Source organism: Oncorhynchus mykiss, chromosome 4 (genome assembly GCF_013265735.2).
Source record: "Oncorhynchus mykiss isolate Arlee chromosome 4, USDA_OmykA_1.1, whole genome shotgun sequence".
Classification (NCBI taxonomy): Eukaryota; Metazoa; Chordata; class Actinopteri; order Salmoniformes; family Salmonidae; genus Oncorhynchus; species Oncorhynchus mykiss.
Genome location: NC_048568.1, coordinates 44,192,520 through 44,208,825, shown reverse-complemented (window position 1 = coordinate 44,208,825; position 16,306 = coordinate 44,192,520). Strand labels below are relative to the sequence as shown.

General features: G+C 51.5%; 1 protein-coding gene across 2 annotated transcripts; it reads left to right on the top strand.

Moving 5' to 3' along the window:
* Positions 1–363: 363 nt before the first annotated feature.
* mtfr2 (mitochondrial fission regulator 2) lies at positions 364–14,999 on the top strand. Of its 2 annotated transcripts, none has more exons than XM_036976421.1 (8): positions 364–588; positions 828–1,033; positions 1,244–1,348; positions 5,159–5,286; positions 7,768–7,997; positions 8,228–8,546; positions 11,954–12,140; positions 14,658–14,999. In XM_036976421.1, the coding sequence occupies exons 2-8, from the start codon at positions 962–964 to the stop codon at positions 14,700–14,702; spliced, it is 1,086 nt and encodes a 361-aa protein (XP_036832316.1). In that variant the 5' UTR covers positions 364–588; positions 828–961; the 3' UTR covers positions 14,703–14,999. The 2 variants fall into 2 exon arrangements, with proteins under 2 accessions (XP_036832316.1, XP_036832315.1); XM_036976420.1 differs by having other exon boundaries at positions 788–1,033.
* Positions 15,000–16,306: the final 1,307 nt, after the last annotated feature.

Below are 16,306 nucleotides of genomic sequence, written 5' to 3'. Positions count from 1 at the left end.
GTACTCTGTATTAAAGCCGTTGCCCGGCACAAGATACGCATTGAAGTTTTACAGACTCTATTGAGTAATTCCAATAGCATATATATTAGTATTTTATTAAAAAAGTGTATTTGTTTAAACATAGCCTACACAATAGCTTTCAATATACCAGTATTTGTGTAAAATACGTCTATTTTTTAAAAATAACCCTGTGAACTGCACCGGAGTGCAAAAACAAAACAAAAAAAACGAGTTTAGCATGTCTTTGTAGGGGGACTCTTATCTTGAAGGAAAACATCTTTGCTTGCGCTGCAAGCCTTTTATTCTGACTGCTAGGAGAACGGTCAACTCGTTCACACACGACAACAAAAAAATACGAATTTGGTGTGAATATTATTGAAAGCCCCATTGGTTCGAACAGCTGTGGTCACGTTGCACGATTCCGCTATTCTGATTGGCGTAGGATTTTCTTCCGATTGAAATGTCCAATCACGGCACGGTTTGCGAGAGTGGCTTTATTTGAGTTCACCTTCTCACTTGTCCGGACACGTGAGCCTCCTAGGAGAAGGTTATTTTGTCGCCAAGTATAATTTCTAAATGATCCATGGGGTAAGAGAAGATTAACTTTATACCCTTTACACATATAATACAATATTTATTGCTCGCTTGTTTATCATGTTACCGCTTGGTGTGTTTTGATGAGGGGTTTTCGGTAATATTATACTGTATACTGTACTGATAGCTAGGTAACTCTACCAAACGTGCATGAAATGATTACATTATAAGGGATGTGTGTGACCGCCCCCAGGTTTGAATGAGGATGATTCTGCTTCTTTGACTGTGGTCAGGACTCGCATCCCATGGTGCAACGTGAAACGGGAGTCCTAGCCTGCCGACCGAAGCTGTCAACAGAAAGCCTACACCACCACCACCAGTTTTTGCAACCATCATCAGCCAAAACATTCAGAAGGGCTGCTTCCAGATGTCTCTGCTAGAAGATATATTTGATCTGTTGCAAAATGTCCTTGAGTATTTCGGAGTCTCTCCTGACATGGTAAAAAAAAAAATAGTTAAATATCACAAATGCAGTGGCTCAATTTATAGGATGCTTGTTTTGAGATTGTACCAAAATATTGAAGAGTGCTTCGTGTGTGTGTGTGTGTGTGTGTGTGTGTGTGTGTGTGTGTGTGTGTGTGTGTGTGTGTGTGTGTGTGTGTGTGTGTGTGTGTGTGTGTGTGTGTGTGTGTGTGTGTGTGTGTTTCAGCTAATTCCAGTGTGGGAGAGCCAGTTGTGCGGTCAGTACCGGAGCCTGGTGCGGATGATCGGGACCAACCTCCCATTGACCCCGTCTCCACGTATCCACTTCCAGGTCAATATGAATGTAAACTGGTTAATACAGGTCTAGGATCATCTGAAGTACCACATCAGTCTACTCCCTAACCGACGACTCCCTAACCAACGACTCCCTAACCGACGACTCCGTAACCGACGACTCCATAACCCACGACTCCGTAACCCACGACTCCGTAACCCACGACTCCGTAACAAACCACTCTGTAACCCACGACTCCGTAACCCACGACTCTGCAACCGACCACTCCGTAACCCACGACTCCGTAACCGACCACTCCGTAACCCACGACTCCGTAACCGTAGACTCCATAACCGACCACTCCGTAACCGTCGACTCCTTTACCGACCACTCCGTAACCGTTGACTCCCTAACCGACGACTCCGTAACCCACGACTCCGTAACCGTCGACTCCGTAACCGACCACTCCGTAACCGTCGACTCCGTAACCGACGACTCCGTAACCGTAGACTCCCTAACCGACCACTCCGTAACCGTCGACTCCGTAACCGTTGACTCCGTAACCGACCACTCCGTAACCGTCGACTCCGTAACCGTTGACTCCGTAACCGACCACTCCCTAACCGACCACTCCGTAACCGTCGACTCCGTAACCGACGACTCCGTAACCGTAGACTCCATAACCGTAGACTCCGTAACCGTTGACTCCGTAACCCACGACTCCGTAACCGTCGACTCCGTAACCCACGACTCCGTAACCGTCGACTCCGTAACCCACGACTCCGTAACCGTTGACTCCGTAACCGACCACTCCGTAACCGTTGACTCCGTAACCGTCGACTCCATAACCGTCGACTCCGTAACCCACGACTCCGTAACCGTCGACTCCGTAACCGACCACTCCGTAACCGTTGACTCCGTAACCGCCGACTTCGTAACCCACGACTCCGTAACCCACGACTCCGTAACCGTTGACTCCGTAACCGTTGACTCCGCAACCGTTGACTCCGTAACCGTCGACTCCGTAACCGACCACTCCGTAACCGTTGACTCCGTAACCGCCGACTTCGTAACCCACGACTCCGTAACCCACGACTCCGTAACCGACCACTCCGTAACCGTCGACTCCGTAACCGACCACTCCGTAACCGTTGACTCCGTAACCGCCGACTTCGTAACCCACGACTCCGTAACCCACGACTCCGTAACCGACCACTCCGTAACCGACCACTCCGTAACCGTCGACTCCGTAACCCATGATTCCGTAACCGTTGACTCCGTAACCGTTGACTCCGTAACCGTCGACTCCGTAACCGCCGACTTCGTAACCCACGACTCCGTAACCCACGACTCCGTAACCGACCACTCCGTAACCGTCGACTTCGTAACCGTCGACTCAGTAACCCACGACTTCGTAACCGACCACTCCGTAACCGTCGACTTCGTAACCGTCGACTCCGTAACCCACGACTCCGTAACCCACGACTCCGTAACCGTCGACTCCATAACCCACGACTCCGTAACCGTCGACTCCGTAACCCACGACTCCGTAACCGTTGACTCCGTAACCCACGACTCCGTAACCGTCGACTCCGTAACCGTTGACTCCGTAACCCACGACTCCGTAACCGTCGACTCCGTAACCGACCACTCCGTAACCGACCACTCTGTAACCGACCACTCTGTAACCGACCACTCCGTAACCGTCGACTCCGTAACCCACGACTCCGTAACCGTTGACTCCGTAACCCACGACTCCGTAACCGTCGACTCCGTAACCGACCACTCCGTAACCGACCACTCCGTAACCGACCACTCCGTAACCGTTGACTCCGTAACCGTTGACTCCGTAACCGACCACTCTGTAACCCACGACTCCGTAACTGTCGACTCCGTAACCGTCGACTCCGTAACCGACCACTCCGTAACCGACCACTCCGTAACCGTCGACTCAGTAACCAACGACTCCGTAACCGACCACTCCGTAACCGTCGACTTCGTAACCGTCGACTCCGTAACCCACGACTCCGTAACCGTTGACTCCCTAACCGACCACTCCGTAACCCACGACTCCGTACCCCACGACTCCGTAACCCACGACTCCGTAACCCACGACTCCGTAACCCACGACTCCGTAACCCACGACTCCGTAACCGACCACTCCGTAACCGTTGACTCCGTAACCGACCACTCCGTAACCGTCGACTCCGTAACCGTCGACTCCGTAACCGACGACTCCGTAACCGTAGACTCCGTAACCGCCGACTCCGTAACCGCCGACTCCGTAACCGCCGACTCCGTAACCGTCGACTCCGTAACCGTTGACTCCGTAACCGTCGACTCCGTAACCGTCGACTCCGTAACCGTTGACTCCGTAACCGTCGACTCCGTAACCGACCACTCCGTAACCGTTGACTCCGTAACCGTCGACTCCGTAACCCACGACTCCGTAACCGACCACTCCGTAACCGTTGACTCCGTAACCGTTGACTCCGTAACCGCCGACTCCGTAACCGCCGACTCCGTAACCGTTGACTCCGTAACCGTTGACTCCGTAACCGTCGACTCCGTAACCGTCGACTCCGTAACCGTTGACTCCGTAACCGTCGACTCCGTAACCGTCGACTCCGTAACCGTCGACTCCGTAACCGACCACTCCGTAACCGTTGACTCTGTAACCGTCGACTCCGTAACCGTCGACTCCGTAACCCACGACTCCGTAACCGTTGACTCCGTAACCGTTGACTCCGTAACCGTTGACTCCGTAACCCACGACTCCGTAACCGTTGACTCCGTAACCGACCACTCCGTAACCGTTGACTCCGTAACCGCCGACTTCGTAACCCACGACTCCGTAACCCACGACTCCGTAACCGACCACTCCGTAACCGTCGACTCCGTAACCCACGACTCCGTAACCGTTGACTCCGTAACCGCCGACTTCGTAACCGCCGACTTCGTAACCCACGACTCCGTAACCCACGACTCCGTAACCGTCGACTCCATAACCCAAGACTCCGTAACCGTTGACTCCGTAACCGTCGACTCCGTAACCGACCACTCCGTAACCGTTGACTCCGTAACCGCCGACTTCGTAACCCACGACTCCGTAACCCACGACTCCGTAACCGACCACTCCGTAACCGACCACTCCGTAACCGTCGACTTCGTAACCGACCACTCCGTAACCGACCACTCCGTAACCGTCGACTTCGTAACCGTCGACTCCGTAACCCACGACTCCGTAACCGTTGACTCCGTAACCCACGACTCCGTAACCGTCGACTCCGTAACCCACGACTCCGTAACCGTCGACTCCGTAACCGACCACTCCGTAACCGTCGACTTCGTAACCGTCGACTCCGTAACCGTTGACTCCGTAACCCACGACTCCGTAACCGTCGACTCCGTAACCCACGACTCCGTAACCGTCGACTCCGTAACCCACGACTCCGTAACCGTTGACTCCGTAACCCACGACTCCGTAACCGTCGACTCCGTAACCCACGACTCCGTAACCGTTGACTCCGTAACCGTCGACTCCGTAACCGTCGACTCCGTAACCGTTGACTCCGTAACCGACCACTCCGTAACCGACCACTCAGTATCCGACCACTCCGTAACCGTCGACTCCGTAACCCACGACTCCGTAACCGTTGACTCCGTAACCCACGACTCCGTAACCGTCGACTCCGTAACCGACCACTCCGTAACCGACCACTCCGTAACCGACCACTCCGTAACCGACGGAGCGTCACAACTTCATCTGCTACACGTTGAGGTGTATCGTTGTTATGGAAGATGGGACCAGAAGACTTCTGGTTCTGTGGTTTGGTCTCACACTCAGCTGGCTCATACTGTCCACAGATTCCTCTACACACCTCCCGACAGCACAGATACCTGGACGTCACCATGGATACCCTCCCCGCTATCCCCTCCTTGGCTGACGTGCTCTGGGTGGCGGAGGATGAGGGAGACAGCTTCACCAAAATCAGGTAGATGGGACCCAGTAGATATACACAGAGACTCCTCAGACAGGTAGAACCCAGTATATAGAGACAGAGACTCCTCAGACTGGTAGAACCCAGTAGATATACACAGAGACTCATCAGACTGGTAGAACCCAGTAGATATACACAGAGACTCAGACTGGTAGAACCCAGTAGATATACACAGAGACTCAGACTGGTAGAACCCAGTAGATATACACAGAGACTCAGACTAGTAGAACCCAGTAGATATACACAGAGACTCCTCAGACTGGTAGAACCCAGTATATATAGACAGAGACTCCCCAGACTAGTAGAACCCAGTAGATATACACAGAGACTCCTCAGACTGGTAGAACCCAGTAGATATACACAGAGACTCCTCAGACTTGTAGAACCCAGTAGATATACACAGAGACTCAGACTGGTAGAACCCAGTAGATATACACAGAGACTCCGCAGACTGGTAGAACCCAGTAGATATACACAGAGACTCAGACTGGTAGAACCCAGTAGATATACACAGAGACTCATACTGGTAGAACCCAGTAGATACAGTGCCTTGCGAAAGTATTCGGCCCCCTTGAACTTTGCGACCTTTTGCCACATTTCAGGCTTCAAACATAAAGATATAGAACTGTATTTTTTTGTGAAGAATCAACAACAAGTGGGACACAATCATGAAGTGGACGACATTTATTGGATATTTCAAACTTTTTTAACAAATCAAAAACTGAAAAATTGGGCGTGCAAAATTATTCAGCCCCTTTACTTTCAGTGCAACAAACTCTTTCCAGAAGTTCAGTGAGGATCTCTGAATGATCCAATGTTGACCTAAATGACTAATGATGATAAATACAATCCACCTGTGTGTAATCAAGTCTCCGTATAAATGCACCTGCACTGTGATAGTCTCAGAGGTCCGTTAAAAGCGCAGAGAGCATCATGAAGAACAAGGAACACACCAGGCAGGTCCGAGATACTGTTGTGAAGAAGTTTAAAGCCGGATTTGGATACAAAAAGATTTCCCAAGCTTTAAACATCCTAAGGAGCACTGTGCAAGCGATAATATTGAAATGGAAGGAGTATCAGACCACTGCAAATCTACCAAGACCTGGCCGTCCCTCTAAACTTTCAGCTCATACAAGGAGAATACTGATCAGAGATGCAGCCAAGAGGCCCATGATCACTCTGGATGAACTGCAGAGATCTACAGCTGAGGTGGGAGACTCTGTCCATAGGACAACAATCAGTCGTATATTGCACAAATCTGGCCTTTATGGAAAAGTGGCAAGAAGAAAGCCATTTCTTAAAGATATCCATAAAAAGTGTTGTTTAAAGTTTGCCACAAGCCACCTGGGAGACACACCAAACATGTGGAAGAAGGTGCTCTGGTCAGATGAAACCAAAATTGAACTTTTTGGCAACAATGCAAAACGTTATGTTTGGCGTAAAAGCAACACAGCTCATCACCCTGAACACACCATCCTCACTGTCAAACATAGTGGTGGCAGCATCATGGTTTGGGCCTGCTTTTCTTCAGCAGGGACAGGGAAGATGGTTAAAATTGATGGGACGATGGATGGAGCCAAATACAGGACCATTCTGGAAGAAAACCTGATGGAGTCTGCAAAAGACCTGAGACTGGGACGGAGATTTGTCTTCCAACAAGACAGTGATCCAAAACATAAAGCAAAATCTACAATGGAATGGTTCAAAAATAAACATATCCAGGTGTTAGAATGGCCAAGTCAAAGTCCAGACCTGAATCCAATCGAGAATCTGTGGAAAGAACTGAAAACTGCTGTTCACAAATGCTCTCCATCCAACCTCACTGAGCTCGAGCTGTTTTGCAAGGAGGAATGGGAAAAAATGTCAGTCTCTCGATGTGCAAAACTGATAGAGACATACCCCAAGCGACTTACAGCTGTAATCGCAGCAAAAGGTGGTGCTACAAAGTATTAACTTAAGGGGGCTGAATAATTTTGCACGCCCAATTTTTCAGTTTTTGATTTGTTAAAAAAGTTTGAAATATCCAATAAATGTCGTTCCACTTCATGATTGTGTCCCACTTGTTGTTGATTCTTCACAAAAAAATACAGTTTTATATCTTTATGTTTGAAGCCTGAAATGTGGCAAAAGGTCGCAAAGTTCAAGGGGGCCGAATACTTTCGCAAGGCACTGTATACACAGAGACTCCTCAGACTGGTAGAACCCAGTAGATATAGTCACCCTGAGGGTTGTGTGTAGAATCCTATGGGGACATGTTATTGACAATTTTGGCTAACTTGTTGGGTGAAAAGGTTAACTTTATTTACTGTTAATTAGCCATCGTAAATCTTTGCAAGCAAACGGAACGCTTCTCCAAAACGGCACGGTGTCTCCAATAATGTCTGCTTTCTGAGGGTTCTGACATCTCCGCTTTCCAAAAAGCTTGTTTATAAAGGACTGTTTCTCAATCTGTCATTCCTTCTTGTCCGATCTCAGGCACCGTGAGCGTCCGTCCCGACAGGGTGCTGTGAGTCGTGGCGACGAGGTGGTGCTGGCCCCTCCACGTCCAGGGGACCGAGGGTTGGCAGCGGTCCGAGCCCAGCCAGGAGACATGATGCTGGGGCACAGATCAGACCCAGTGGCCCTGCGGAAGATCACAGCCCTGGAGGACGAGCTGCTCAAACTACGAGCTCAGATTGCCATGATTGTCACCGCACCACCCCCAGGTGTCTAAACACACACACACTCACTCACACCTATCCCAGTCATGGTAAACACACTCACACCTATCCCAGTCATGGTAAACACATTCACACCTATCCCAGTCATGGTAAACACACTCACACCTATCCCAGTCATGGTAAACACATTCATTCCTCTATTATGAAAGTGATACACCAGACTTATTGTTTGTTCACCCTTTTCTCTCCCTCCTTTTCCTTTCGTCCCGGTCCAGCCCATTCCCAGAACCTTCCGGGTACCCCTGGAATGTCCCCTGCCTCTGTCCTCACCTCCACCCCTTATCGCCCTCCACCTCCTCCCTGTCCTCCTCCCTGTCCTCCTCCACCCAGCTCCTCTGTTGGTCTGTCTGCGGTGGAGAATCTAATCCAGCAGGGCAGGGAGGCCGGTAAAGGTCATGCCCAGGGGAAGAGCCATGAGGCTGGGCAGGTTGGACTACTACAGTCCCAGGATAAGGCGGTAGGACAGGGCCCGGTCCCCACCATGCTGGATGTACTGAATGAACTGAACCAGGTGAAACTGCGCTCCGTGCAGAGGTAAGCATGGACACTAAGGCATGTCACTGTGCTGGAGTCAAGTCTACAACTCTGAGAGCCTGTCTGTCTATAGCAGCAGATCTGCCAAGCTGCAAGCCTTTTGCGGTGAAATCAGATGTTATTGGTCCATATTTAACAATGTTATTGGTCACATACACATATTCAACAGCAATTACAGCTGCAGGTCTTAAGCTTGGCACATTTAGCCACTGGGATTTTTGCCCATTCTTCAAGGCAAAACTGCTCCAGCTCCTTCAAGTTGGATGGGTTCCGCTGGTGTACAGCAATCTTTAAGTCATACCACAGATTCTCAATTGGATTGAGGTCTGGACTTTGACTAGGCCATTCCAAGGCATTTAAATGTTTCCCCTTAAACCACTGGAGTGTTGCTTTAGCAGTATGCTTAGGGTCATTGTCCTGCTGGAAGGTGAACCTCCGTTCGCCAAACGTGTTTGCTTATTTTTTTCTTTAAGCAATGGCTTTTTTTCTGGCCACTCTTCCGTAAAGCCCAGCTCTGTGCAGTGTACGGCTTAAAGTGGTCCTATGGACAGATACTCCAATCTCCGCTGTGGAGCTTTGCAGCTCCTTCAGGGTTATCTTTGGTCTCTTTGTTGCCTCTCTGATTAATGCCCTCCTTGCCTGGTCTGTGAGTTTTGGTGAGCGGCCCTCTCTTGGCAGGTTTGTTGTGGTGCCGTTTTCTTTACATTTTTTAAAATAATGGATTTAATGGATTTTATTTAGTCAGCCACCAATTGTGCAAGTTCTCCCACTTAAAACGATGAGAGAGGCCTGTAATTTTCATCATAGGTACACTTCAACTATGACAGACAAAATGAGACAAAAAAATCACATTGTAGGATTTTTAATGAATTTATTTGAAAATGATGGTGTATATAGTTGAAGTTGGAAGTTTACATACTTAGGTTGGAATCAGTAACTGTTTGACATCATGCAAAAACCAAAAGAAATCAGCCAAGACCTCAAAAACAATTGTAGACCTCCACAAGTCTGGTTCATCATTGGGAGCAGGGAATGGGGTGCCATTTGACACGGTCTTGTGTTTGATATCATTTTAAGACTCTTGGTTTCAGGAAATGGCAGTTACAGGTTTACATTTTTTTTAAAGAATAAAATAACTTACAAAATGCTCCAACTTCCTGAGGGGGAAGTTGACTGACCTCCCCCTAACCAACCTCAGGCCTGAGGAGGAAGTTGACTGATCTCCCCCCTAACCAACCTCAGGCCTGAGGGGGAAGTTGACTGACCTCCCCCTAACCAACCTCAGGCCTGAGGAGGAAGTTGACTGACCTCCCCCTAACCAACCTCAGGCCTGAGGGGGAAGTTGACTGACCTCCCCCCTAACCAACCTCAGGCCTGAGGAGGAAGTTGACTGACCTCCCCCTAGCCAACCTCAGGCCTGAGGGGGAAGTTGACTGACCTCCCCCTAACCAACCTCAGGCCTGAGGAGGAAGTTGACTGACCTCCCCCTAACCAACCTCAGGCCTGAGGAGGAAGTTGACTGACCTCCCCCTAACCAACCTCAGGCCTGAGGGGGAAGTTGACTGACCTCCCCCCTAACCAACCTCAGGCCTGAGGAGGAAGTTGACTGACCTCCCCCTAACCAACCTCAGGCCTGAGGGGGAAGTTGACTGACCTCCCCCTAACCAACCTCAGGCCTGAGGAGGAAGTTGACTGACCTCCCCCCTAACCAACCTCAGGCCTGAGGAGGAAGTTGACTGACCTCCCCCTAACCAACCTCAGGCCTGAGGAGGAAGTTGACTGACCTCCCCCCTAACCAACCTCAGGCCTGAGGAGGAAGTTGACTGACCTCCCCCCTAACCAACCTCAGGCCTGAGGGGGAAGTTGACTGACCTCCCCCTAACCAACCTCAGGCCTGAGGGGGAAGTTGACTGACCTCCCCCTAACCAACCTCAGGCCTGAGGGGGAAGTTGACTGACCTCCCCCTAACCAACCTCAGGCCTGAGGGGGAAGTTGACTGACCTCCCCCCTAACCAACCTCAGGCCTGAGGGGGAAGTTGACTGACCTCCCCCCTAGCCAACCTCAGGCCTGAGGGGGAAGTTGACTGACCTCCCCCCTAACCAACCTCAGGCCTGAGGGGGAAGTTGACTGACCTCCCCCTAACCAACCTCAGGCCTGAGGGGGAAGTTGACTGACCTCCCCCCTAGCCAACCTCAGGCCTGAGGGGGAAGTTGACTGACCTCCCCCTAACCAACCTCAGGTCTGAGGGGGAAGTTGACTGACCTCCCCCTAACCAACCTCAGGCCTGAGGGGGAAGTTGACTGACCTCCCCCCTAGCCAACCTCAGGCCTGAGGGGGAAGTTGACTGACCTCCCCCCTAACCAACCTCAGGCCTGAGGGGGAAGTTGACTGACCTCCCCCTAACCAACCTCAGGCCTGAGGGGGAAGTTGACTGACCTCCCCCTAACCAACCTCAGGCCTGAGGGGGAAGTTGACTGACCTCCCCCTAACCAACCTCAGGCCTGAGGGGGAAGTTGACTGACCTCCCCCCTAACCAACCTCAGGCCTGAGGGGGAAGTTGACTGACCTCCCCCCTAACCAACCTCAGGCCTGAGGGGGAAGTTGACTGACCTCCCCCCTAGCCAACCTCAGGCCTGAGGGGGAAGTTGACTGACCTCCCCCTAACCAACCTCAGGTCTGAGGGGGAAGTTGACTGACCTCCCCCTAACCAACCTCAGGCCTGAGGAGGAAGTTGACTGACCTCCCCCTAACCAACCTCAGGCCTGAGGAGGAAGTTGACTGACCTCCCCCTAACCAACCTCAGGCCTGAGGAGGAAGTTGACTGACCTCCCCCTAACCAACCTCAGGCCTGAGGAGGAAGTTGACTGACCTCCCCCTAACCAACCTCAGGCCTGAGGAGGAAGTTGACTGACCTCCCCCTAACCAACCTCAGGCCTGAGGAGGAAGTTGACTGACCTCCCCCTAACCAACCTCAGGCCTGAGGAGGAAGTTGACTGACCTCCCCCTAACCAACCTCAGGCCTGAGGGGGAAGTTGACTGACCTCCCCCTAACCAACCTCAGGCCTGAGGAGGAAGTTGACTGACCTCCCCCTAACCAACCTCAGGCCTGAGGGGGAAGTTGACTGACCTCCCCCTAACCAACATCAGCCCTGAACATGTTAAACATATTTCTAGTTAGCTACTGAAGCTAAATTCCCAACGACACATACGTCTGTGTAGCCTACCATTTCTCCTGAGGAAGTCTTCTGCCAACATCATTATTAGGTTTAGGAGGTGCACTTGCCTCTGATTGGAAGTGTGGGTGTCACATGTGCAGCAGGGGGAGGGGGGGGGAGGGGGGTTCTCATAATAAATTATCCAAGGTTGGCAGGTCTGACGCATGTCCTGGTTTTGCCCCAACCCCCAGGTCGCCCGGGGGAACGCCGGTGCGGAGGAGGCGGAGCAAGGGCGCGGCGTTGCTAAGCGACCCGGCCTCCATGATTGCCGAGGCCCTGAGGAGGAAGTTCGCCCACCGTCGCCTCGACGACTCGTACGACAAAGAGAACCGCTCGGTAGAGCTCTCGCCGTTCGGCAGCCCCGATACATCGCCCTGTGTAAGTACATACAGAACCACGTTTACAAACTGTAACCCAGGCTGTTAGGAGAGACAGTCCCAGGCTGTTAGGAGAGACAGTCCCAGGCTGTTAGGAGAGACAGTCCCAGGCTGTTAGGAGAGACAGTCCCAGGCTGTTAGGAGAGACAGTCCCAGGCTGTTAGGAGAGACAGTCCCAGGCTGTTAGGAGAGACAGTCCCAGGCTGTTAGGAGAGACAGTCCCAGGCTGTTAGGAGAGACAGTCCCAGGCTGTTAGGAGAGACAGTCCCAGGCTGTTAGGAGAGACAGTCCCAGGCTGTTAGGAGAGACAGTCCCAGGCTGTTAGGAGAGACAGTCCCAGGCTGTTAGGAGAGACAGTCCCAGGCTGTTAGGAGAGACTGTCCCAGGCTGTTAGGAGAGACTGTCCCAGGCTGTTAGGAGAGACAGTCCCAGGCTGTTAGGAGAGACAGTCCCAGGCTGTTAGGAGAGACAGTCCCAGGCTGTTAGGAGAGACAGTCCCAGGCTGTTAGGAGAGACAGTCCCAGGCTGTTAGGAGAGACAGTCCCAGGCTGTTAGGAGAGACAGTCCCAGGCTGTTAGGAGAGACAGTCCCAGGCTGTTAGGAGAGACAGTCCCAGGCTGTTAGGAGAGACAGTCCCAGGCTGTTAGGAGAGACAGTCCCAGGCTGTTAGGAGAGACAGTCCCAGGCTGTTAGGAGAGACAGTCCCAGGCTGTTAGGAGAGACAGTCCCAGGCTGTTAGGAGAGACAGTCCCAGGCTGTTAGGAGAGACAGTCCCAGGCTGTTAGGAGAGACAGTCCCAGGCTGTTAGGAGAGACAGTCCCAGGCTGTTAGGAGAGACAGTCCCAGGCTGTTAGGAGAGACAGTCCCAGGCTGTTAGGAGAGACAGTCCCAGGCTGTTAGGAGAGACAGTCCCAGGCTGTTAGGAGAGACAGTCCCAGGCTGTTAGGAGAGACAGTCCCAGGCTGTTAGGAGAGACAGTCCCAGGCTGTTAGGAGAGACAGTCCCAGGCTGTTAGGAGAGACAGTCCCAGGCTGTTAGGAGAGACTGTCCCAGGCTGTTAGGAGAGACTGTCCCAGGCTGTTAGGAGAGACTGTCCCAGGCTGTTAGGAGAGACAGTCCCAGGCTGTTAGGAGAGACAGTCCCAGGCTTTTAGTAGAGACTGTCCCAGGCTGTTAGGAGAGACTGTCCCAGGCTGTTAGGAGAGACAGTCCCAGGCTGTTAGGAGAGACAGTCCCAGGCTGTTAGGAGAGACAGTCCCAGGCTGTTAGGAGAGACAGTCCCAGGCTGTTAGGAGAGACAGTCCCAGGCTGTTAGGAGAGACAGTCCCAGGCTGTTAGGAGAGACAGTCCCAGGCTGTTAGGAGAGACAGTCCCAGGCTGTTAGGAGAGACAGTCCCAGGCTGTTAGGAGAGACTGTCCCAGGCTGTTAGGAGAGACTGTCCCAGGCTGTTAGGAGAGACTGTCCCAGGCTGTTAGGAGAGACAGTCCCAGGCTGTTAGGAGAGACAGTCCCAGGCTGTTAGGAGAGACTGTCCCAGGCTGTTAGGAGAGACTGTCCCAGGCTGTTAGGAGAGACTGTCCCAGGCTGTTAGGAGAGACTGTCCCAGGCTGTTAGGAGAGACTGTCCCAGGCTGTTAGGAGAGACAGTCCCAGGCTGTTAGGAGAGACAGTCCCAGGCTGTTAGGAGAGACAGTCCCAGGCTGTTAGGAGAGACAGTCCCAGGCTGTTAGGAGAGACAGTCCCAGGCTGTTAGGAGAGACAGTCCCAGGCTGTTAGGAGAGACAGTCCCAGGCTGTTAGGAGAGACAGTCCCAGGCTGTTAGGAGAGACAGTCCCAGGCTGTTAGGAGAGACTGTCCCAGGCTGTTAGGAGAGACTGTCCCAGGCTGTTAGGAGAGACTGTCCCAGGCTGTTAGGAGAGACTGTCCCAGGCTGTTAGGAGAGACAGTCCCAGGCTGTTAGGAGAGACTGTCCCAGGCTGTTAGGAGAGACTGTCCCAGGCTGTTAGGAGAGACTGTCCCAGGCTGTTAGGAGAGACTGTCCCAGGCTGTTAGGAGAGACTGTCCCAGGCTGTTAGGAGAGACTGTCCCAGGCTGTTAGGAGAGACAGTCCCAGGCTGTTAGGAGAGACAGTCCCAGGCTGTTAGGAGAGACAGTCCCAGGCTGTTAGACTGTGTCCCAATAGTCTCTCCTATCTGTGGTGTCCCCCAGTCAGTGTCAGTCTGTGATCTGCCGGCAGGTGGTGCTGTTTCTCTGTCTGTAGTGTGTCTGTGGTAATTTTGTAGTTGAGATGGTAAAATGTGGGTAAAGTTACTGGGACTTTACAACCTTATAGAGCTCTGGCCAAAAATAAATGCCCTATGTAGGGAACAGAGAGACATAGGGTTCTAGTCAAAAGTAGTGCACTATGTAGGGAACAGGGAGACATAGTGCACTACTTTTGGCCAGAGCCCTGTGTAGGGAACAGGGCACCTTTTGTTCTCTTCCACTTATCTGGTCACGTGACCTGTCTTTTTGTTTTAGATCCCCCAGCATTCCAAGCGCAGCCAGGGACGACTCCACCTGTGACCTCTGACCTCCAAGGTCAACTAAACCAGCAGCCTATCGCTTCGCCAACCGGGAACACCGATGCCTCCCCGCCGACTGCTATGGCAACTGCTGACTGAGCGTGCGTCCCAATAATACCTCCTTTCTCTCAAAGTGTGCACACTTGTTCGCTACTATTAGATTAGGGAAGTGAACAAGTGTACGTTTTAGGAGGAAGGAGAGATAATTGGGATACAGCCCAGGTCTGTTTTTCCACCATGTTCTGTTGTTCTATGCTGCGTCCCATCAGGTATTGTTTATATAAAGGGACCGTTGATATCGAACGTGATTTATTTGCATGCAGTCATTTGAATTGTGTATATATTTAGCTGTAAATACACTATGTGACCAAAAGTATGTGGACACCTTATCCAACATCTCATTCTAAAATCATGGTCATTTAATATGGAGTTGGTCCCTCCCCCTTTGCTGCTATAACAGCCTCCACTCTTCTGGGAAGGCTTTCCACTAGATGTTGGAACATTGCTGCTATAACAGCCTCCACTCTTCTGGGAAGGCTTTTCACTAGATGTAGGAACATTGCTGCTATAACAGCCTCCACTCTTCTGGGAAGGCTTTCCACTAGATGTTGGAACATTGCTGCTATAACAGCCTCCACTCTTCTGGGAAGGCTTTCCACTAGATGTAGGAACATTGCTGCTATAACAGCCTCCACTCTTCTGGGAAGGCTTTCCACTAGATGTTGGAACATTGCTGCTATAACAGCCTCCACTCTTCTGGGAAGGCTTTCCACTAGATGTTGGAACATTGCTGCTATAACAGCCTCCACTCTTCTGGGAAGGCTTTCCACTAGATGTAGGAACATTGCTGCTATAACAGCCTCCACTCTTCTGGGAAGGCTTTCCACTAGATGTTGGAACATTGCTGCTATAACAGCCTCCACTCTTCTGGGAAGGCTTTCCACTAGATGTTGGAACATTGCTGCTATAACAGCCTCCACTCTTCTGGGAAGGCTTTCCACTAGATGTTGGAACATTGCTGCTATAACAGCCTCCACTCTTCTGGGAAGGCTTTCCACTAGATGTTGGAGCATTGCTGCTATAACAGCCTCCACTCTTCTGGGAAGGCTTTCCACTAGATGTTGGAACATTGCTGTGGGGACTTGCTTCCATTCAGCCACAACAGCATTAATGAGGTCGGGCACTGATGTTGGGCGATTAGGCCTTCAGGCTCACAGTCTGCGTTCCAATTCATCCCAAAGGTGTTTGATGGGGTTGAGGTCAGGGCTCTGTGCCGGCCAGTCAAGTTCTTCCACACTGATCTCAACAAACCATTTCTGTTTGGACCTCACTTTGTGCATGGTGGCATTGTCATGCTGAAACAGGAAAGGGCCTTCCCCAAACTGTTACCACAAAGATGGAAGCACAAATCGTCTAGAATGCAATGTATGCTGTAGTGTTAAGATTTCCCTTCACTTGAACCATGAAAAATAGCCCCAGACCATCATTCCTCCTCCACCAAACTTTACAGTTGGCACTATGCATTGGGGCAGGTAGCGTTCTCCTGGCATCCACCAAACCCAGATTCGTCCGTCAGACTGCCAGATGGTGAAGCGTGATTCATCA

Bases quoted from the DNA above. Each gene is read 5' to 3' on its own strand.
- mtfr2 (XM_036976421.1), top strand. From the start codon at position 962: ATGTCTCTGCTAGAAGATATATTTGATCTGTTGCAAAATGTCCTTGAG. The intron at 7,998-8,227 runs GTGTCTAAACAC...GTCCCGGTCCAG, and splicing joins TGTCACCGCACCACCCCCAG to CCCATTCCCAGAACCTTCCG. The intron at 12,141-14,657 runs GTAAGTACATAC...TTTTTGTTTTAG, and splicing joins GCCCCGATACATCGCCCTGT to ATCCCCCAGCATTCCAAGCG.